Here is a 24,848-nt window from a genome sequence, read left to right as displayed (position 1 = left end):
ATGGTTCCTGCGTTGTAAAAATTGCGTGGTAATGGTAGGCGTGGTAAAAGTATGCATTGTAACGTCATACATCCTATCTGGGATATTCTTGTAGACATTGTATAAATAGCAAACACCAACTTTTTACAATCTGTAATTCGCAGAAATATAGCATGCAAAATAGATGAAAAATGTGTCCAATAATGAATGACAGAACTATAGATAATTTATGAAGTTGAACAGTAAAACATTTATCGTGAGCAGATTTTTTGGAGAATTAGGGTTTGCAGAAAAATGATGATATGTGTCATCAAGCCTCCTCCTCTTCCAGCCTATAGTGTATAGCTTCTAATTCTATTTTGGTATATTCAAATGCCACTTTTTGATAATGGTCTTCCAGTCATAGGTTCATCTACATCTGCTTCATCTTACACATAACAAGTTTGTCACTCATCTAATTTCAAGTAATTTACTTTACCTCACTGCGGGGTCCATTCCTACAAATAACCTAAATGTGCATCCCAGTGCCTGGACACTGCTTTACAACATATTCAGCTATACAAAAGTACCATAACCATGGCATGTGATCTGTAAGAATTTGAAGTTACCTTTTGGTGTGGTGCTTGTTATCTTTTCGTTTTTCAGTACTGTTGTTGCTGTTGTAGGTGTTATTAATGTAGTTGTTATTGTAGTGGGTGTTGTTGGGGTTGTTAATGTTGGGGGTGATATTGTTGATGCTGTTACTGTTGTTGTTGCTTTTAACTCTGTTGATACTGTTGACAATGATATTGTTGTAGGAGACTTCGTTGTTCCTGATTCTGTTGGAAAGCAAACACAAATCTTTGTTACTATAATTACATCGCAACAGTAGTGAGTAAGTAAAAAAGTAATGAATAATTTTCTTAAACGTGCAAATGCAAAGTGGCTTAGCGCTAAAGTGGAGACCTCGAAAGGATTAGTCAGAAACTCTAACGTCACTGTTCTGCCAATGAGGTTGGAGGGAGCTCGAGCATCGCTATTGTGACAAGTAGCTTGGGAAAAAGTGTTTCTTAACTTATTTCTTGAAGCCTTGGTAACTTCCTTGCCCTCTTTAGGCCAAAAAACAACAAAGGGTTTGGACTTCAATCACTAAGGCTGAGCCATAATTCAACATAAACAACTGAATGCCAATACTGATATGCAATTCACCTCTCAATGGCAACACATTAAAATAAAATAATGTAGCCACGAAACCTCTATTTTCATGTTATTCATAAACAGCATCACATGTATAAATTCCATGGACACAATTAAATCACACAAAACATTTTCTTTCTCTCACCACACCACAATAAATCTCCTTTTAAAGCATTCATCAAACCACCGTCACATCACTTGCCACACTCATTTCATCCAACCTTTTCTAGCATACTTTCAGAAACATCCACTACCCCCACCCCCTACACATTCCAGCTTCCCTACACCCTGCCCACTTTACACAATTTTAAAACAATATCCAATCATAAAATATACAATATACAATTAAATTGTGGGCCAAACAAATAAGTTTAAAGAACTCCCATAGATTTTTAATTCTTTTCACATTATATACACTCAATTGGCCACACAAAGGGCGACGGTTTTCGAACTTCCCAAATCTGGGGTTCTCCTCAGGGCCAGAACGCTCAATCACATTGCTAGATCAGCCGATTATTACAAAGTTTGGTTTGATTTGAAGCTTAGTTCGGCTGATCTAGCGATTCGATTGAGCTTTCTGGTCCTGAGGAGAACCCCGGATTTGGGGGGTTCGAAACGCGTCAACCTTCGTGTGGACAATTGTGTGTACATAATATGAAAAGAATTGTAAATCTATCGGAGTTCTTTAAACTTATTTGCTTGGCCTACAGTTTAATTTTATATTTTTTGACTGGGTTTTGTTTTGACATTGTGTAAAGTGGGCAGGGTGTAGGGCTGCTGGAATGTGTGGGGAGTGGGAGTAGTGAATGTTTGTGAAAGTATGCTAGAAAAGGTTGCATGAAATGAGTGTGAAAGTGATGTGAAGCTGGGTTGATGAATGCTCTAAAAGGAGATTTATTGTGGTGTGGTGAGGGAAAAAAACTTTTTAATGCGATTTAATTGTGTCCATGGAATTCATACATGTGATGATGTTTATGAATGAATTCTGATTAATATGAAAACAGAGGTTTTGTGGCTACATTGTTTAATTTCAATGTGTTGCAGTTGAGAGGTGAATTGCATATCAGTATTGGCATTCTCTTAAGGCCAAAGGCAAGGAGTTCCAAAGTTTGCTGCCAAGATGGTAGAGACTCCTGTCTCCACATCTGACTTTCTTTATCCTAGGAACTTTGAGCAGGTGGGCTGAGGATGAGCGTAAGGCAAGGTGAGAACAGCACTGAAGTGAGTTAGATCTGTGGTAGTTCGCTCCCTTACCGTACAAGACATTATGAATGAGGCACAGGGCTTCAAATTTTATCCTATGGCATGTCACTATTGGCATATTTAATTTATTTATCAGTCCCTAGTAAAGTGGACTCTGTGTGCCATTGGGCCTGTACATGCTACAAGAGGGCCTGCAGCACTGATTGTACCCCCCACTTCAGTTTCCCTTTAAAACATGTTACAGGCCTGCCATTGTAGAGTCTATGTCCACAGTTTTAACTGCCATTTCAGCCTGGTAAGATAACCCTCTTTCCAGTCCCAAACCTTCCTTTTAGTACAAATATGTCACCCTTAAGTTAGGCGCTAACAAGCCCCAAGGGTAGGGCGCAGGTTATTTAAAAAGTTGGACATGTACTTTCACGTTTTACATTTCCAGGTAGTGAAAAACAGTTAAATACGTTTTCCACTACTGAAAGGGCTATCTTTCTCACAGGTTAACATTGGGATTACCTTTTACATCTTACAAGTATGATTTCTAATTGGGACAAGATGGATATTTCGAGTTTGGTGTCTCTAGACTAACAATTTAAAAGCACAACTTATGGTGAAGTCGGATTTTAAATTGTATGTTCGAAAATGCCACTTTTAGAAAGTTGGCATTTTCCTACTTTAACCATTCTGTGCCTCTACCTGCTTTTGAATATACATCTGGGGTGGGTGACAGATGGTTTTGTGCATTTCCTCTAGACAGTCACAACACTGGGACCTGAGGTGTGCCATTCACATGCTGATGGCCCAGCACCAGGCTATTGGATATTCATGGGCTGGGTAGAAGGGAGGAGCTTACTCTTGCACTTGAATAGGGATGTGCTTGTCCCCACACAAAAAGCAGCATACACCACTGTAGTGCGTCTGCAGCCAGGGCAAAAAGGGCGGGGGGCCTGTGTGCTTTAAAGTCCTTTCTTTGAAGTCTGCTCAAGTTTGAAGCCACAACCAGTAATAAGTACTGGACCCCTAAGACTCCCAACTCAGTACAACCTGGTCGTCAGGAGACACTGCCCGGAAGAAAGACTGATGTGGTGCTGAAAGGACTGACACCCTACTAGATTTCCTGGACTCCTGCTCCGCTGTGCCTGCCCGACTCATACTCCAGAGATTGACAACGATACAGGACAGAAATGTGTGACTCGAAACCAATGCATCGACAACAATCTTTAGATCAATGACAACGCATTGCCGCCTCTGCTCCATGCAGCTGCTCTTCAATGTTGATGCTTTTTCTCCGTAAAGGTACAATTTTAGTGGGTCATGCATGACTTCTGAATTTGACCTGCGTCCCATCATGGTCAGCTTGACTTTTAGATTTGACTCTGCCCAGCAGGTGTTTTACTGTTTTACTGTATTAAGTGTTGTACAAAAACTTTACACATTGCCTCTTACATTAATCTTGCCTGCTCTGTGCTAAGCGAACAGAGGTTGCACACAGGTTTATTTAGGGTGTGTATTTGACTTACCCTGACTAGAGCGGTGGTCCCTACTTGGACAGGATGCATACCTCTGCCAACTAGAGACCACCATTTTACAAGAATCGAACAGGAAATGCTATCATCACCTGTAGTGAGAGGTGCCATCTTGGGTTTGTAATAGTGTGTGAACATCTGTGACTCCATAGATGTGCTCCGCCATCTTGGAATCAGAGGCCAAGTGACCATGATTCCTCGATCTCCAATTAAGTTCTGTTTGCCCCAGCCTTTAAGTTCCATGTTGTCCTCCTCTTACGCGAATCTGTCAACCTCTTTCCACAGGCTCTTAGAGTTGTGCAGACCCTATCTGCCTGAAGGTCCTGACACAGAGTTGAAGAGTAACCACATTAATGAAGGATTAAATAAGCAGATATCAAATAGCTGGCAGAAGGTGGATGCATACCACCAAGAGGAGAGCACAGCAATATCTGATTTCAGAACGGTTGGATGCATGGCTTGTTTCATCCCATTAAAAATAAAAGAATAACGGTATTTAAATATTGATGGTAATATTACATTTGAAGAAGAACACTTTATCATACAATTTTCAGTTTTTAGAGACTCAATATATTAATTAAAACTGCCTTGGGTTTTTAAGTCTGGGATCTCACACACCCCTTTTGAACTCAAAACACTTAGAACAAATCATAGCAAATAGAAAAAACCTTTCCTTTAATAGAAGGTTTCATGCTTCTGTTCTACCTTACTTTCTTTCAACAACTTTCTGTTATTATAACTCTAATATTGTCCATTCATGTACATAACATAAATACATGACCGTATATGAGTTATGTTGGACGAAACATATTAAAATCCATCTACACAATAACATAAAATGTATTATTTGAAAACCTTCAAAGGAAAACTTTCAGGTTAGTAGTTAAAACACTGTTCACAGAATAATTTATCAGAATGTATCTGGGATATCCTTGTAGACATTGTATAAATAGCAAACACCAACTTTTTACAATCTGTAATTAGCAGAAATATAGCATGCAAAATAGATCAAAAATGTGTCCAATAATGAATGACAGAAATATAGATAATTTATGAAGTTGAACAGTAAAGCATTTATCGTGAGCAGATTTTTGGAGAATTAGGGTTTGCCGAAAAATGAATGATATGTGTCATCAAGCCTCCTTCTCTTCCTGCCTATAGTGTATGGCTTCTAATTCTATTTTGGTATATTCAAAGGCCACTTTTTGATAATCCTCTTCCAGTCATAGGTTCATCTACATCTGCTTCATCTTACACATAACAAGTTTGTCACTCATCTAATTTCAAGTAATTCACTTTACCTCACTGCGGGGTCCATTCCTACAAATAACCTAAATGTGCATCCACTGCCTGGACACTGCTTTACAACATATTCAGCTATACAAAAGTACCATAACCATGGCATGTGATCTGTAAGAATTTGAAGTTACCTTTTGGTGTGGTGCTTGTTATCTTTTCGTTTTTCAGTACTGTTGTTGCTGTTGTAGGTGTTATTAATGTAGTTGTTATTGTAGTGGGTGTTGTTGGGGTTGTTAATGTTGGGGGTGATATTGTTGATGCTGTTACTGTTGTTGTTGCTTTTAACTCTGTTGATACTGTTGACAATGATATTGTTGTAGGAGACTTCGTTGTTCCTGATTCTGTTGGAAAGCAAACACAAATCTTTGTTCCAATAAATACATCGCAACATTAGTGAGTAAGTGAAAAAGTAATGAATAATTTTCTTAAACGTGCAAATGCAAAGAGGTTTAGCGCTAAAGTGGAGACCTCGAAAAGGATTTGTCAGAAACTCTAACGTCACTGTTCTGCCAAGGAGGTTGGAGGGAGCTCGAGCATCGCTAGTGTGACAAGGAGCTTGAGAAAAAGCGTTTCTTAACTTATTTCTTGAAGCCTTGGTAACTTCCTTGCCCTCTTTAGGCCAAAAAACAACAAAGGGTTTGGACTTCAATCACTAAGGCTGAGCCATAATTCAACAATAAACAACTGAATGCCAATACTGATATGCAATTCACCTCTCAATGGCAACACATTGAAATGAAACAATGTAGCCACGAAACCTCTATTTTCATATTAATCAGAATTTATTCCTAAACAGCATTACATGTATAAATTCCATGGACACAATTAAATCACACAAAACATTTTTTTCTCTCACCACACCACAATAAATCTCCTTTTACAGCATTCATTAAACCACCGTCACATCACTTTCACACTCATTTCATCCAACCTTTTCTAGCATACTTTCAGAAACATCCACTACCCCCACTCCCTACACATTCCAGCATCCCTACACCCTGCCCACTTTACACAATCTTAAAACAATATCCAATCAAAAAATATACAATATACAATTAAATTGTGGGCCAAACAAATAAGTTTAAAGAACTCCCATAGATTTTTCAATTCTTTTCACATTATATACACTCAGTTGGCCACACGAAGGACGACACGTTTCGAACTTCCCAAATCTGGGGTTCTCCTCAGGGCCAGAAAGCTCAATCTCATTGCTAGATCATCCGATTAATACAAAGTTTGGTTTGATTTGAAGCTTAGTTCGGCTGATCTAGCGATTTGATGGAGCTTTCTGGTCCTGAGGGGAACCCCGGATTTGGGGGGTTCGAAACGCGTCAACCTTCGTGTGGCCAATTGTGTGTACATAATATGAAAAGAATTGAAAAATCTATGGGAGTCCTTTAAACTTATTTGTTTTGCCTACAGTTTAATTTGATATTTTTTGACTGGGTATTGTTTTGACATTTTGTAAAGTGGGCAGGGTTTAGGGCTGTTGGAATGTGTGGGGAGTGGAAGTAGTGAATGTTTGTAAAAGTATGCTAGAAAAGGTTGCATGAAATGAGTGTGAAAGTGATGTGAAGCTGGGTTGATGACTGCTCTAAAAGGAGATTTATTGTGGTGTGGTGAGAGAAAAAAACATTTTAATGCGATTTAATTGTGTCCATGGAATTCATGCATGTGATGATGTTTATGAATGAATTCTGATTAAAATGAAAACAGAGGTTTTGTGGCTACTTTGTTTAATTTCAGTGTGTTGCAGTTGAGAGGTGAATTGTATATCAGTATTGGCATTCTCTTAAGGCCAAAGGCAAGGAGTTCCAAAGTTTGCTGCCAAGATGGTAGAGACTCCTGTCTCCACATCTGACTTTCTTTATCCTAGGAACTTTGAGCAGGTGGGCTGAGGATGAGTGTAAGGCTAGGTGAAAACAGCACTGAAGTGAGTTAGATCTGTGGTAGTTTGCTCCCTTACCGTACAAGACATTATGAATGAGGCACAGGGCTTCAAATTTTATCCTATGGCTTGTCACTATTGGCATATTTAATTTATTTATAAGTCCCTAGTAAAATGGACTCTATGTGCCATTGGGCCTGTACATGCTACAAGAGGGCCTGCAGCACTGATTGTACCCTCCACTTCAGTTTCCTTTTAAAACATGTTACAGGCCTGTTATTGTAGAGTCTATGTCCGCAGTTTTAACTGCCATTTCAGCCTGGTAAGATAACCCTCTTGCCAGTCCCAAACCTTCCTTTTAGTAAAAATGTGTCACCCTTAAGTTAGGCGCTAACAAGCCCCAAGGGTAGGGTGCAGGTTATTTAAAAAGTTGGACATGTACTTTCACGTTTTACATTTCCAGGTAGTGAAAAACAGTTAAATACGTTTTCCACTACTGAAAGGACTATCTTTCTCACAGGTTAACATTGGGATTACCTTTTACATCTTACAAGTGTAATTTCTAATTGGGACAAGATGGATATTTCGAGTTTGGTGTCTCTAGACTAACAATTTAAAAGCACAACTTATGGTGAAGTCGGATTTTAAATTGTACGTTCGATAATGCCACTTTTAGAAAGTTGGCATTTTCCTACTTTAACCATTCTGTGCCTCTACCTGCTTTCGAATATACATCTGGGGTGGGTGACAGATGGTTTTGTGCATTTCCTCTAGACAGTCACAACACTGGGACCTGAGGTGTGCCATTCACATGCTGATGGCCCAGCACCAGGCTATTGGGTCTTCATGGGCTGGGTAGAAGGGAGGAGCTTACTCTTGCACTTGAATAGGGATGTGCTTGTCCCCACACAAAAAGCAGCATACCCCACTGTAGTGCGTCTGCAGCCAGGGCAAAAAGGGCGCGGGGGCCTGTGTGCTTTAAAGGCCTTTCTTTGAAGTCTGCTCAAGTTTGAAGCCACAACCAGTAATAAGTACTGGACCCCTAAGACTCCCAACTCAATACAACCTGGTCCACAGGAGACATTGCCCGGAAGAAAGACTGATGTGCTACTGAAAGGACTGACACCCTACTAGATTTCCTGGACTCCTGCTCCGCTCTGCCTGGCCGACTCACACTCCGGAGATTGACAACAATACAGGACAGAAATGTGTGACTCGAAACCAGTGCATCGACAACAATCTTTAGATCAATGACAACGCATTGCCGCCTCTGCTCCATGCAGCTGCTCTTCAATGTTGATGCTTTTTCTCCGTATAGGTACAATTTTAGTGGGGCCTGCATGACTTTTGAATTGGACCCACGTCCCATCATGGTCAGCTTGACTTTTAGATTTGACTCTGCCCAGGAGGTGTTTTACTGTTTTACTGTATTAAGTGTTGTACAAAAACTTTACACATTGCCTCTTACATTAATCTTGCCTGCTCTGTGCCAAGCGAACAGAGGTTGCACACAGGTTTATTTAGGGTGTGTATTTGACTTACCCTGACTAGAGCGGTGGTCCCTACTTGGACAGGATGCATACCTCTGCCAACTAGAGACCACCATTTTACAAGAATCGAACAGGAAATGCTATCATCACCTGTAGTGAGAGGTGCCATCTTTGGTTTGTAATAGTGTGTGAACATCTGTGACTCTATAGATGTGCTCTGCCATCTTGGAATCAGAGGCCAAGTGACCAAGATTCCTCGATCTCCAATTAAGTTCTGTTTGCCCCAGCCTTTAAGTTCCATGTTGTCCTCCTCTTACGCGAATCTGTCAACCTCTTTCCACAGGCTCTTAGAGTTGTGCAGACCCTATCTGCCTGAAGGTCCTGACACAGAGTTGAAGAGTAACCACATTAATGAAGGTTTAAATAAGCAGATATCAAATAGCTGGCAGAAGGTGGATGCATACCACCAAGAGGAGAGCAAAGCAATATCTGATTTCAGAATGGTTGGATGCATGGCTTGTTTCATCCCATTAAAAATAAAAGAATAACAGTATTTAAATATTGATGGTAATATTACATTTGAAGAAGAACACTTTATCATACAATTTTCAGTTTTTAGAGACTCAATATATTAATTAAAACTGCCTTGGGTTTTTAAGTCTGGGTTCTCACACACCCCTTTTGAACACAAAACACTTAGAACAAATCATAGCAAATAAAAAAAAACCTTTCCTTTAATAGAAGGTGTCATGCTTCTGTTCTACCTTACTTTCTTTCAACAACTTTCTGTTATTATAACTCTAATATTGTCCATTCATGTACAAAACATAAATACATGACCGTATATGAGTTATGTTGGACGAAACATATTAAAATCCATCTACACAATAACATAAAATGTATTATTTGAAAACCTTCAAAGGAAAACTTTCAGGTTAGTAGTTAAAACACTGTTCACAGAATAATTTATCAGAATGTATCTGGGATATCCTTGTAGACATTGTATAAATAGCAAACACCAACTTTTTACAATCTGTAATTTGCAGAAATATAGCATGCAAAATAGATGAAAAATGTGTCCAATAATGAATGACAGAACTATAGATAATTTATGAAGTTGAACAGTAAAACATTTATCGTGAGTAGATTTTTTGGAGAATCAGGGTTTGCAGAAAAATGAATGATATGTGTCATCAAGCCTCCTCCTCTTCCTGCCTATAGTGTATAGCTTCTAATTCTATTTTGGTATATTCAAATGCCACTTTTTGATAATGGTCTTCCAGTCATAGGTTCATCTACATCTGCTTCATCTTACACATAACAAGTTTGTCACTCATCTAATTTCAAGTAATTTACTTTACCTCACTGCGGGGTCCATTCCTACAAATAACCTAAATGTGCATCCCAGTGCCTGGACACTGCTTTACAACATATTCAGCTATACAAAAGTACCATAACCATGGCATGTGATCTGTAAGAATTTGAAGTTACCTTTTGGTGTGGTGCTTGTTATCTTTTCGTTTTTCAGTACTGTTGTTGCTGTTGTAGGTGTTATTAATGTAGTTGTTATTGTAGTGGGTGTTGTTGGGGTTGTTAATGTTGGGGGTGATATTGTTGATGCTGTTACTGTTGTTGTTGCTTTTAACTCTGTTGATACTGTTGACAATGATATTGTTGTAGGAGACTTCGTTGTTCCTGATTCTGTTGGAAAGCAAACACAAATCTTTGTTACTATAATTACATCGCAACAGTAGTGAGTAAGTAAAAAAGTAATGAATAATTTTCTTAAACGTGCAAATGCAAAGTGGCTTAGCGCTAAAGTGGAGACCTCGAAAGGATTAGTCAGAAACTCTAACGTCACTGTTCTGCCAATGAGGTTGGAGGGAGCTCGAGCATCGCTATTGTGACAAGTAGCTTGGGAAAAAGTGTTTCTTAACTTATTTCTTGAAGCCTTGGTAACTTCCTTGCCCTCTTTAGGCCAAAAAACAACAAAGGGTTTGGACTTCAATCACTAAGGCTGAGCCATAATTCAACATAAACAACTGAATGCCAAGACTGATATGCAATTCACCTCTCAATGGCAACACATTAAAATAAAATAATGTAGCCACGAAACCTCTATTTTCATGTTATTCATAAACAGCATCACATGTATAAATTCCATGGACACAATTAAATCACACAAAACATTTTCTTTCTCTCACCACACCACAATAAATCTCCTTTTAAAGCATTCATCAAACCACCGTCACATCACTTGCCACACTCATTTCATCCAACCTTTTCTAGCATACTTTCAGAAACATCCACTACCCCCACCCCCTACACATTCCAGCTTCCCTACACCCTGCCCACTTTACACAATTTTAAAACAATATCCAATCATAAAATATACAATATACAATTAAATTGTGGGCCAAACAAATAAGTTTAAAGAACTCCCATAGATTTTTAATTCTTTTCACATTATATACACTCAATTGGCCACACAAAGGGCGACGGTTTTCGAACTTCCCAAATCTGGGGTTCTCCTCAGGGCCAGAACGCTCAATCACATTGCTAGATCAGCCGATTATTACAAAGTTTGGTTTGATTTGAAGCTTAGTTCGGCTGATCTAGCGATTCGATTGAGCTTTCTGGTCCTGAGGAGAACCCCGGATTTGGGGGGTTCGAAACGCGTCAACCTTCGTGTGGACAATTGTGTGTACATAATATGAAAAGAATTGTAAATCTATCGGAGTTCTTTAAACTTATTTGCTTGGCCTACAGTTTAATTTTATATTTTTTGACTGGGTTTTGTTTTGACATTGTGTAAAGTGGGCAGGGTGTAGGGCTGCTGGAATGTGTGGGGAGTGGGAGTAGTGAATGTTTGTGAAAGTATGCTAGAAAAGGTTGCATGAAATGAGTGTGAAAGTGATGTGAAGCTGGGTTGATGAATGCTCTAAAAGGAGATTTATTGTGGTGTGGTGAGGGAAAAAAACTTTTTAATGCGATTTAATTGTGTCCATGGAATTCATACATGTGATGATGTTTATGAATGAATTCTGATTAATATGAAAACAGAGGTTTTGTGGCTACATTGTTTAATTTCAATGTGTTGCAGTTGAGAGGTGAATTGCATATCAGTATTGGCATTCTCTTAAGGCCAAAGGCAAGGAGTTCCAAAGTTTGCTGCCAAGATGGTAGAGACTCCTGTCTCCAGATCTGACTTTCTTTATCCTAGGAACTTTGAGCAGGTGGGCTGAGGATGAGCGTAAGGCAAGGTGAGAACAGCACTGAAGTGAGTTAGATCTGTGGTAGTTCGCTCCCTTACCGTACAAGACATTATGAATGAGGCACAGGGCTTCAAATTTTATCCTATGGCATGTCACTATTGGCATATTTAATTTATTTATCAGTCCCTAGTAAAGTGGACTCTGTGTGCCATTGGGCCTGTACATGCTACAAGAGGGCCTGCAGCACTGATTGTACCCCCCACTTCAGTTTCCCTTTAAAACATGTTACAGGCCTGCCATTGTAGAGTCTATGTCCACAGTTTTAACTGCCATTTCAGCCTGGTAAGATAACCCTCTTTCCAGTCCCAAACCTTCCTTTTAGTACAAATATGTCACCCTTAAGTTAGGCGCTAACAAGCCCCAAGGGTAGGGCGCAGGTTATTTAAAAAGTTGGACATGTACTTTCACGTTTTACATTTCCAGGTAGTGAAAAACAGTTAAATACGTTTTCCACTACTGAAAGGGCTATCTTTCTCACAGGTTAACATTGGGATTACCTTTTACATCTTACAAGTATGATTTCTAATTGGGACAAGATGGATATTTCGAGTTTGGTGTCTCTAGACTAACAATTTAAAAGCACAACTTATGGTGAAGTCGGATTTTAAATTGTATGTTCGAAAATGCCACTTTTAGAAAGTTGGCATTTTCCTACTTTAACCATTCTGTGCCTCTACCTGCTTTTGAATATACATCTGGGGTGGGTGACAGATGGTTTTGTGCATTTCCTCTAGACAGTCACAACACTGGGACCTGAGGTGTGCCATTCACATGCTGATGGCCCAGCACCAGGCTATTGGATATTCATGGGCTGGGTAGAAGGGAGGAGCTTACTCTTGCACTTGAATAGGGATGTGCTTGTCCCCACACAAAAAGCAGCATACACCACTGTAGTGCGTCTGCAGCCAGGGCAAAAAGGGCGGGGGGCCTGTGTGCTTTAAAGTCCTTTCTTTGAAGTCTGCTCAAGTTTGAAGCCACAACCAGTAATAAGTACTGGACCCCTAAGACTCCCAACTCAGTACAACCTGGTCGTCAGGAGACACTGCCCGGAAGAAAGACTGATGTGGTGCTGAAAGGACTGACACCCTACTAGATTTCCTGGACTCCTGCTCCGCTGTGCCTGCCCGACTCATACTCCAGAGATTGACAACGATACAGGACAGAAATGTGTGACTCGAAACCAATGCATCGACAACAATCTTTAGATCAATGACAACGCATTGCCGCCTCTGCTCCATGCAGCTGCTCTTCAATGTTGATGCTTTTTCTCCGTAAAGGTACAATTTTAGTGGGTCATGCATGACTTCTGAATTTGACCTGCGTCCCATCATGGTCAGCTTGACTTTTAGATTTGACTCTGCCCAGCAGGTGTTTTACTGTTTTACTGTATTAAGTGTTGTACAAAAACTTTACACATTGCCTCTTACATTAATCTTGCCTGCTCTGTGCTAAGCGAACAGAGGTTGCACACAGGTTTATTTAGGGTGTGTATTTGACTTACCCTGACTAGAGCGGTGGTCCCTACTTGGACAGGATGCATACCTCTGCCAACTAGAGACCACCATTTTACAAGAATCGAACAGGAAATGCTATCATCACCTGTAGTGAGAGGTGCCATCTTGGGTTTGTAATAGTGTGTGAACATCTGTGACTCCATAGATGTGCTCCGCCATCTTGGAATCAGAGGCCAAGTGACCATGATTCCTCGATCTCCAATTAAGTTCTGTTTGCCCCAGCCTTTAAGTTCCATGTTGTCCTCCTCTTACGCGAATCTGTCAACCTCTTTCCACAGGCTCTTAGAGTTGTGCAGACCCTATCTGCCTGAAGGTCCTGACACAGAGTTGAAGAGTAACCACATTAATGAAGGATTAAATAAGCAGATATCAAATAGCTGGCAGAAGGTGGATGCATACCACCAAGAGGAGAGCACAGCAATATCTGATTTCAGAACGGTTGGATGCATGGCTTGTTTCATCCCATTAAAAATAAAAGAATAACGGTATTTAAATATTGATGGTAATATTACATTTGAAGAAGAACACTTTATCATACAATTTTCAGTTTTTAGAGACTCAATATATTAATTAAAACTGCCTTGGGTTTTTAAGTCTGGGATCTCACACACCCCTTTTGAACTCAAAACACTTAGAACAAATCATAGCAAATAGAAAAAACCTTTCCTTTAATAGAAGGTTTCATGCTTCTGTTCTACCTTACTTTCTTTCAACAACTTTCTGTTATTATAACTCTAATATTGTCCATTCATGTACATAACATAAATACATGACCGTATATGAGTTATGTTGGACGAAACATATTAAAATCCATCTACACAATAACATAAAATGTATTATTTGAAAACCTTCAAAGGAAAACTTTCAGGTTAGTAGTTAAAACACTGTTCACAGAATAATTTATCAGAATGTATCTGGGATATCCTTGTAGACATTGTATAAATAGCAAACACCAACTTTTTACAATCTGTAATTAGCAGAAATATAGCATGCAAAATAGATCAAAAATGTGTCCAATAATGAATGACAGAAATATAGATAATTTATGAAGTTGAACAGTAAAGCATTTATCGTGAGCAGATTTTTGGAGAATTAGGGTTTGCCGAAAAATGAATGATATGTGTCATCAAGCCTCCTTCTCTTCCTGCCTATAGTGTATGGCTTCTAATTCTATTTTGGTATATTCAAAGGCCACTTTTTGATAATCCTCTTCCAGTCATAGGTTCATCTACATCTGCTTCATCTTACACATAACAAGTTTGTCACTCATCTAATTTCAAGTAATTCACTTTACCTCACTGCGGGGTCCATTCCTACAAATAACCTAAATGTGCATCCACTGCCTGGACACTGCTTTACAACATATTCAGCTATACAAAAGTACCATAACCATGGCATGTGATCTGTAAGAATTTGAAGTTACCTTTTGGTGTGGTGCTTGTTATCTTTTCGTTTTTCAGTACTGTTGTTGCTGTTGTAGGTGTTATTAATGTAGTTGTTATTGTAGTGGGTGTTGTTGGGGTTGTTAATGTTGGGGGTGATATTGTTGATGCTGTTACTGTTGTTGTTGCTTTTAACTCTGTTGATACTGTTGACAATGATATTGTTGTAGGAGACTTCGTTGTTCCTGATTCTGTTGGAAAGCAAACACAAATCTTTGTTACTATAATTACATCGCAACAGTAGTGAGTAAGTAAAAAAGTAATGAATAATTTTCTTAAACGTGCAAATGCAAAGTGGCTTAGCGCTAAAGTGGAGACCTCGAAAGGATTAGTCAGAAACTCTAACGTCACTGTTCTGCCAATGAGGTTGGAGGGAGCTCGAGCATCGCTATTGTGACAAGTAGCTTGAGAAAAAGCGTTTCTTAACTTATTTCTTGAAGCCTTGGTAACTTCCTTGCCCTCTTTAGGCCAAAAAACAACAAAGGGTTTGGACTTCAATCACTAAGGCTGAGCCATAATTCAACAATAAACAACTGAATGCCAATACTGATATGCAATTCACCTCTCAATGGCAACACATTGAAATGAAAAAATTTAGCCACGAAACCTCTATTTTCATATTAATCAGAATTTATTCATAAACAGCATTACATGTATAAATTCCATGGACACAATTAAATCACACAAAACATTTTTTTCTCTCACCACACCACAATAAATCTCCTTTTACAGCATTCATTAAACCACCGTCACATCACTTTCACACTCATTTCATCCAACCTTTTCTAGCATACTTTCAGAAACATCCACTACCCCCACTCCCTACACATTCCAGCATCCCTACACCCTGCCCACTTTACACAATCTTAAAACAATATCCAATCAAAAAATATACAATATACAATTAAATTGTGGGCCAAACAAATAAGTTTAAAGAACTCCCATAGATTTTTCAATTCTTTTCACATTATATACACTCAGTTGGCCACACGAAGGACGACACGTTTCGAACTTCCCAAATCTGGGGTTCTCCTCAGGGCCAGAAAGCTCAATCTCATTGCTAGATCAGCCGATTAATACAAAGTTTGGTTTGATTTGAAGCTTAGTTCGGCTGATCTAGCGATTTGATGGAGCTTTCTGGTCCTGAGGGGAACCCCGGATTTGGGGGGTTCGAAACGCGTCAACCTTCGTGTGGCCAATTGTGTGTACATAATATGAAAAGAATTGAAAAATCTATGGGAGTCCTTTAAACTTATTTGTTTTGCCTACAGTTTAATTTGATATTTTTTGACTGGGTATTGTTTTGACATTTTGTAAAGTGGGCAGGGTTTAGGGCTGCTGGAATGTGTGGGGAGTGGGAGTAGTGAATGTTTGTAAAAGTATGCTAGAAAAGGTTGCATGAAATGAGTGTGAAAGTGATGTGAAGCTGGGTTGATGAATGCTCTAAAAGGAGATTTATTGTGGTGTGGTGAGAGAAAAAAACATTTTAATGCGATTTAATTGTGTCCATGGAATTCATGCATGTGATGATGTTTATGAATGAATTCTGATTAAAATGAAAACAGAGGTTTTGTGGCTACTTTGTTTAATTTCAGTGTGTTGCAGTTGAGAGGTGAATTGTATATCAGTATTGGCATTCTCTTAAGGCCAAAGGCAAGGAGTTCCAAAGTTTGCTGCCAAGATGGTAGAGACTCCTGTCTCCACATCTGACTTTCTTTATCCTAGGAACTTTGAGCAGGTGGGCTGAGGATGACTGTAAGGCTAGGTGAAAACAGCACTGAAGTGAGTTAGATCTGTGGTAGTTTGCTCCCTTACCGTACAAGACATTATGAATGAGGCACAGGGCTTCAAATTTTATCCTATGGCGTGTCACTATTGGCATATTTAATTTATTTATAAGTCCCTGGTAAAATGGACTCTATGTGCCATTGGGCCTGTACATGCTACAAGAGGGCCTGCAGCACTGATTGTACCCTCCACTTCAGTTTCCCTTTAAAACATGTTACAGGCCTGTTATTGTAGAGTCTATGTCCGCAGTTTTAACTGCCATTTCAGCCTGGTAAGATAACCCTCTTGCCAGTCCCAAACCTTCCTTTTAGTAAAAATGTGTCACCCTTAAGTTAGGCGCTAACAAGCCCCAAGGGTAGGGTGCAGGTTATTTAAAAAGTTGGACATGTACTTTCACGTTTTACATTTCCAGGTAGTGAAAAACAGTTAAATACGTTTTCCACTACTGAAAGGACTATCTTTCTCACAGGTTAACATTGGGATTACCTTTTACATCTTACAAGTGTAATTTCTAATTGGGACAAGATGGATATTTCGAGTTTGGTGTCTCTAGACTAACAATTTAAAAGCACAACTTATGGTGAAGTCGGATTTTAAATTGTACGTTCGATAATGCCAGTTTTAGAAAGTTGGCATTTTCCTACTTTAACCATTCTGTGCCTCTACCTGCTTTCGAATATACATCTGGGGTGGGTGACAGATGGTTTTGTGCATTTCCTCTAGACAGTCACAACACTGGGACCTGAGGTGTGCCATTCACATGCTGATGGCCCAGCACCAGGCTATTGGGTCTTCATGGGCTGGGTAGAAGGGAGGAGCTTACTCTTGCACTTGAATAGGGATGTGCTTGTCCCCACACAAAAAGCAGCATACCCCACTGTAGTGCGTCTGCAGCCAGGGCAAAAAGGGCGGGGGGGCCTGTGTGCTTTAAAGGCCTTTCTTTGAAGTCTGCTCAAGTTTGAAGCCACAACCAGTAATAAGTACTGGACCCCTAAGACTCCCAACTCAATACAACCTGGTCCCCAGGAGACATTGCCCGGAAGAAAGACTGATGTGCTGCTGAAAGGACTGACACCCTACTAGATTTCCTGGACTCCTGCTCCGCTGTGCCTGCCCGACTCACACTCCGGAGATTGACAACAATACAGGACAGAAATGTGTGACTCGAAACCAATGCATCGACAACAATCTTTAGATCAATGACAACGCATTGCCGCCTCTGCTCCATGCAGCTGCTCTTCAATGTTGATGCTTTTTCTCCGTATAGGTACAATTTTAGTGGGGCCTGCATGACTTTTGAATTGGACCTACGTCCCATCATGGTCAGCTTGACTTTTAGATTTGAGTCTGCCCAGCAGGTGTTTTACTGTTTTACTGTATTAAGTGTTGTACAAAAACTTTAGAAATTGCCTCTTACATTAATCTTGCCTGCTCTGTGCCAAGCGAACAGAGGTTGCACACAGGTTTTTTTAGGGTGTGTATTTGACTTACCCTGACTAGAGCGGTGGTCCCTACTTGGACAGGATGCATACCTCTGCCAACTAGAGACCACCATTTTACAAGAATCGAACAGGAAATGCTGTCATCACCTGTAGTGAGAGGTGCCATCTTGGGTTTGTAATAGTGTGTGAACATCTGTGACTCTATAGATGTGCTCTGCCATCTTGGAATCAGAGGCCAAGTGACCAAGATTCCTCGATCTCCAATTAAGTTCTGTTTGCCCCAGCCTTTAAGTTCCATGTTGTCCTCCTCTTACGCGAATCTGTCAACCTCTTTCCACAGGCTCTTAGAGTTGTGCAGACCCTATCTGCCTGAAGGTCCTGACACAGAGTTGAAGAGTAACCACATTAATGAAGGTTTAAATAAGCAGATATCAAATAGCTGGCAGAAGGTGGATGCATACCACCAAGAGGAGAGCAAAGCAATATCTGATTTCAGAATGGTTGGATGCATGGCTTGTTTCATCCCATTAAAAATAAAAGAATAACAGTATTTAAATATTGATGGTAATATTACATTTGAAGAAGAACACTTTATCATACAATTTTCAGTTTTTAGAGACTCAATATATTAATTAAAACTGCCTTGGGTTTTTAAGTCTGGGTTCTCACACACCCCTTTTGAACACAAAACACTTAGAACAAATCATAGCAAATAAAAAAAAACCTTTCCTTTAATAGAAGGTGTCATGCTTCTGTTCTACCTTACTTTCTTTCAACAACTTTCTGTTATTATAACTCTAATATTGTCCATTCATGTACAAAACATAAATACATGACCGTATATGAGTTATGTTGGACGAAACATATTAAAATCCATCTACACAATAACATAAAATGTATTATTTGAAAACCTTCAAAGGAAAACTTTCAGGTTAGTAGTTAAAACACTGTTCACAGAATAATTTATCAGAATGTATCTGGGGTATCCTTGTAGACATTGTATAAATAGCAAACACCAACTTTTTACAATCTGTAATTTGCAGAAATATAGCATGCAAAATAGATGAAAAATTTGTCCAATAATGAATGACAGAACTATAGATAATTTATGAAGTTGAACAGTAAAACATTTATCGTGAGTAGATTTTTTGGAGAATTAGGGTTTGCAGAAAAATGAATGATATGTGTCATCAAGCCTCCTCCTCTTCCTGCCTATAGTGTATAGCTTCTAATTCTATTTTGGTATATTCAAATGCCACTTTTTGATAATGGTCTTCCAGTCATAGGTTCATCTACATCTGCTTCATCTTACACATAACAAGTTTGTCACTCATCTAATTTCAAGTAATTTACTTTACCTCACTGCGGGGTCCATTCCTACAAATAACCTAAATGTGCATCCCAGTGCCTGGACACTGCTTTACAACATATTCAGCTATACAAAAGTACCATAACCATGGCATGTGATCTGTAAGAATTTGAAGTTACCTTTTGGTGTGGTGCTTGTTATCTTTTCGTTTTTCAGTACTGTTGTTGCTGTTGTAGGTGTTATTAATGTAGTTGTTATTGTAGTGGGTGTTGTTGGGGTTGTTAATGTTGGGGGTGATATTGTTGATGCTGTTACTGTTGTTGTTGCTTTTAACTCTGTTGATACTGTTGACAATGATATTTTTGTAGGAGACTTCGTTGTTCCTGATTCTGTGTGAAAGCAAACACAAATCTTTGTTACTATAATTACATCGCAACAGTAGTGAGTAAGTGAAAAAGTAATGAATAATTTTCTTAAACGTGCAAATGCAAAGTGGCTTAGCGCTAAAGTGGAGACCTCGAAAAGGATTAGTCAGAAACTCTAACGTAACTGTTCTGCCAAGGAGGTTGGAGGGAGCTCGAGCATCGCTATTGTGACAAGGAGCTTGAGAAAAAGCGTTTCTTAACTTATTTCTTGAAGCCTTGGTAACTTCCTTGCCCTCTTTAGGCCAAAAAACAACAAAGGGTTTGGACTTCAATCACTAAGGCTGAGGCATAATTTAACAATAAACAACTGAATGCCAATACTGATATGCAATTCACCTCTCAATGGCAACACATTAAAATAAAATAATGTAGCCACGAAACCTCTATTTTCATATTATTCATAAACAGCATCACATGTATAAATTCCATGGACACAATTAAATCACACAAAACATTTTCTTTCTCTCACCACACCACAATAAATCTCCTTTTAAAGCATTCATCAAACCACCGTCACATCACTTGCCACACTCATTTCATCCAACCTTTTCTAGCATACTTTCAGAAACATCTACTACCCCCACCCCCTACACATTACAGCTTCCCTACACCCTGCCCACTTTACACAATTTTAAAACAATATCCAATCAAAAAATATACAATATACAATTAAATTGTGGGCCAAACAAATAAGTTTAAAGAACTCCCATAGATTTTTTATTCTTTTCACATTATATACACTCAATTGGCCACACAAAGGGCGACGGTTTTCGAACTTCCCAAATCTGGGGTTCTCCTCAGGGCCAGAAAGCTCAATCACATTGCTAGATCAGCCGATTAATAAAAAGTTTGGTTTGATTTGAAGCTTAGTTCGGCTGATCTAGCGATTCGATTGAGCTTTCTGGTCCTGAGGAGAACCCCGGATTTGGGGGGTTCGAAACGCGTCAACCTTCGTGTGGACAATTGTGTGTACATAATATGAAAAGAATTGAAAAATCTATGGGAGTTCTTTAAACTTATTTGCTTGGCCTACAGTTTAATTTTATATTTTTTGACTGGGTTTTGTTTTGACATTGTGTAAAGTGGGCAGGGTGTAGGGCTGCTGGAATGTGTGGGGAGTGGGAGTAGTGAATGTTTGTGAAAGTATGCTAGAAAAGGTTGCATGAAATGAGTGTGAAAGTGATGTGAAGCTGGGTTGATGAATGCTCTAAAAGGAGATTTATTGTGGTGTGGTGAGAGAAAAAAACTTTTTAATGCGATTTAATTGTGTCCATGGAATTCATACATGTGATGATGTTTATGAATGAATTCTGATTAATATGAAAACAGAGGTTTTGTGGCTACATTGTTTAATTTCAATGTGTTGCAGTTGAGAGGTGAATTGCATATCAGTATTGGCATTCTCTTAAGGCCAAAGGCAAGGAGTTCCAAAGTTTGCTGCCAAGATGGTAGAGACTCCTGTCTCCACATCTGACTTTCTTTATCCTAGGAACTTTGAGCAGGTGGGCTGAGGATGAGCGTAAGGCAAGGTTAGAACAGCGCTGACGGGAGTTAGATCTGTGGTAGTTCGCTCCCTTACCGTACAAGACATTATGAATGAGGCACAGGGCTTCAAATTTTATCCTATGGCATGTCACTATTGGCATATTTAATTTATTTATAAGTCCCTAGTAAAGTGGACTCTGTGTGCCATTGGGCCTGTACATGCTACAAGAGGGCCTGCAGCACTGATTGTACCCCCCACTTCAGTTTCCCTTTAAAACATGTTACAGGCCTGCCATTGTAGAGTCTATGTCCACAGTTTTAACTGCCATTTCAGCCTGGTAAGATAACCCTCTTTCCAGTCCCAAACCTTCCTTTTAGTACAAATATGTCACCCTTAAGTTAGGCGCTAACAAGCCCCAAGGGTAGGGTGCAGGTTATTTAAAAAGTTGGACATGTACTTTCACGTTTTACATTTCCAGGTAGTGAAAAACAGTTAAATACATTTTCCACTACTGAAAGGGCTATCTTTCTCACAGGTGAACATTGGGATTACCTTTTACATCTTACAAGTGTAATTTCTAATTGGGACAAGATGGATATTTCGAGTTTGGTGTCTCTAGACTAACAATTTAAAAGCACAACTTATGGTGAAGTCGGATTTTAAATTGTATGTTCGAAAATGCCACTTTTAGAAAGTTGGCATTTTCCTACTTTAACCATTCTGTGCCTCTACCTGCTTTTGAATATACATCTGGGGTGGGTGACAGATGGTTTTGTGCATTTCCTCTAGACAGTCACAACACTGGGACCTGAGGTGTGCCATTCACATGCTGATGGCCCAGCACCAGGCTATTGGATCTTCATGGTCTGGGTAGAAGGGAGGAGCTTACTCTTGCACTTGAATAGGGATGTGCTTGTCCCCACACAAAAAGCAGCATACCCCACTGTAGTGCGTCTGCAGCCAGGGCAAAAAGGGCGGGGGGCCTGTGTGCTTTAAAGTCCTTTCTTTGAAGTCTGCTCAAGTTTGAAGCCACAACCAGTAATAAGTACTGGACCCCTAAGACTCCCAACTCAGTACAACCTGGTCGTCAGGAGACACTGCCCGGAAGAAAGACTGATGTGCTGCTGAAAGGACTGACACCCTACTAGATTTCCTGGACTCCTGCTCCGCTGTGCCTGCCCGACTCATACTCCAGAGATTGACAACGATACAGGACAGAAATGTGTGACTCGAAACCAATGCATCGACAACAATCTTTAGATCAATGACAACGCATTGCCGCCTCTGCTCCATGCAGCTGCTCTTCAATGTTGATGCTTTTTCTCTGTAAAGGTACAATTTTAGTGGGGCCTGCATGACTTCTGAATTGGACCTGCGTTCCATCATGGTCAGCTTGACTTTTAGATTTGACTCTGCCCAGCAGGTGTTTTACTGTTTTACTGTATTAAGTGTTGTACAAAAACTTTACACATTGCCTCTTACATTAATCTTGCCTGCTCTGTGCTAAGCGAACAGAGGTTGCACACAGGTTTATTTAGGGTGTGTATTTGACTTACCCTGACTAGAGCGGTGGTCCCTACTTGGACAGGATGCATACCTCTGCCAACTAGAGACCACCATTTTACAAGAATCGAACAGGAAATGCTATCATCACCTGTAGTGAGAGGTGCCATCTTGGGTTTGTAATAGTGTGTGAACATCTGTGACTCTATAGATGTGCTCCGCCATCTTGGAATCAGAGGCCAAGTGACCAGGATTCCTCGATCTCCAATTAAGTTCTGTTTGCCCCAGCCTTTAAGTTCCATGTTGTCCTCCTCTTACGCGAATCTGTCAACCTCTTTCCACAGGCTCTTAGAGTTGTGCAGACCCTATCTGCCTGAAGGTCCTGACACAGAGTTGAAGAGTAACCACATTAATGAAGGATTAAATAAGCAGATATCAAATAGCTGGCAGAAGGTGGATGCATACCACCAAGAGGAGAGCACAGCAATATCTGATTTCAGAATGGTTGGATGCATGGCTTGTTTCATTCCATTAAAAATAAAAGAATAACGGTATTTAAATATTGATGGTAATATTACATTTGAAGAAGAACACTTTATCATACAATTTTCAGTTTTTAGAGACTCAATATATTAATTAAAACTGCCTTGGGTTTTTAAGTATGGGATCTCACACACCCCTTTTGAACACAAAACACTTAGAACAAATCATAGCAAATAGAAAAAAACCTTTCCTTTAATAGAAGGTTTCATGCTTCTGTTCTACCTTACTTTCTTTCAACAACTTTCTGTTATTATAACTCTAATATTGTCCATTCATGTACAAAACATAAATACATGACCGTATATGAGTTATGTTGGACGAAAAATATTAAAATCCATCTACACAATAACATAAAATGTATTATTTGAAAACCTTCAAAGGAAAACTTTCAGGTTAGTAGTTAAAACACTGTTCACAGAATAATTTATAAGAATGTATCTGGGATATCCTTGTAGACATTGTATAAATAGCAAACACCAACTTTTTACAATCTGTAATTAGCAGAAATATAGCATGCAAAATAGATCAAAAATGTGTCCAATAATGAATGACAGAACTATAGATAATTTATGAAGTTGAACAGTAAAGCATTTATCATGAGCAGATTTTTGGAGAATTAGGGTTTGCCGAAAAATGAATGATATGTGTCATCAAGCCTCCTCCTCTTCCTGCCTATAGTGTATAGCTTCTAATTCTATTTTGGTATATTCAAATGCCACTTTTTGATAATCCTCTTCCAGTCATAGGTTCATCTACATCTGCTTCATCTTACACATAACAAGTTTGTCACTCATCTAATTTCAAGAAATTCACTTTACCTCACTGCGGGGTCCATTCCTACAAATAACCTAAATGTGCATCCCACTGCCTGGACACTGCTTTACAACATATTCAGCTATACAAAAGTACCATAAACATGGCATGTGATCTGTAAGAATTTGAAGTTACCTTTTGGTGTGGTGCTTGTTATCTTTTCGTTTTTCAGTACTGTTGTTGCTGTTGTAGGTGTTATTAATGTAGTTGTTATTGTAGTGGGTGTTGTTGGGGTTGTTAATGTTGGGGGTGATATTGTTGATGCTGTTACTGTTGTTGTTGCTTTTAACTCTGTTGATACTGTTGACAATGATATTGTTGTAGGAGACTTCGTTGTTCCTGATTCTGTTGGAAAGCAAACACAAATCTTTGTTCCAATAATTACATCGCAACATTAGTGAGTAAGTGAAAAAGTAATGAATAATTTTCTTAAACGTGCAAATGCAAAGAGGTTTAGCGCTAAAGTGGAGACCTCGAAAAGGATTTGTCAGAAACTCTAACGTCACTGTTCTGCCAAGGAGATTGGAGGGAGCTCAAGCATCGCTAGTGTGACAAGGAGCTTGAGAAAAAGAGTTTCTTAACTTATTTCTTGAAGCCTTGGTAACTTCCTTGCCCTCTTTAGGCCAAAAAACAACAAAGGGTTTGGACTTCAATCACTAAGGCTGAGCCATAATTCAACAATAAACAACTGAATGCCAATACTGATATGCAATTCACCTCTCAATGGCAACACATTGAAATGAAACAATGTAG

General features: G+C 39.3%; 1 protein-coding gene across 1 annotated transcript in view; it reads right to left on the bottom strand.

Moving 5' to 3' along the window:
• The window catches only part of LOC144752610 (uncharacterized), a 53,887-nt gene extending 29,770 nt beyond the window's left edge, over positions 1–24,117 (bottom strand). The window contains exons 1-6 of the mRNA XM_078640491.1: positions 24,101–24,117; positions 19,505–19,714; positions 14,768–14,977; positions 10,047–10,256; positions 5,309–5,518; positions 588–797 (exon numbers count right to left, since the gene is read on the bottom strand). Coding sequence (XP_078496617.1) covers positions 588–797; positions 5,309–5,518; positions 10,047–10,256; positions 14,768–14,977; positions 19,505–19,714; positions 24,101–24,117 — 1,067 coding nt within the window. The remainder of the gene's footprint in view (positions 1–587; positions 798–5,308; positions 5,519–10,046; positions 10,257–14,767; positions 14,978–19,504; positions 19,715–24,100) is intronic.
• Between the last annotated feature and the right edge of the window lie 731 nt (positions 24,118–24,848).

The sequence above is a fragment of the Lissotriton helveticus genome, chromosome 5_1 (genome assembly GCF_964261635.1).
Source record: "Lissotriton helveticus chromosome 5_1, aLisHel1.1, whole genome shotgun sequence".
Taxonomy (NCBI): domain Eukaryota; kingdom Metazoa; phylum Chordata; class Amphibia; order Caudata; family Salamandridae; genus Lissotriton; species Lissotriton helveticus.
Note: the sequence above shows the minus strand (reverse complement) of the source record. Positions and strands in the feature narration are given on the sequence as shown.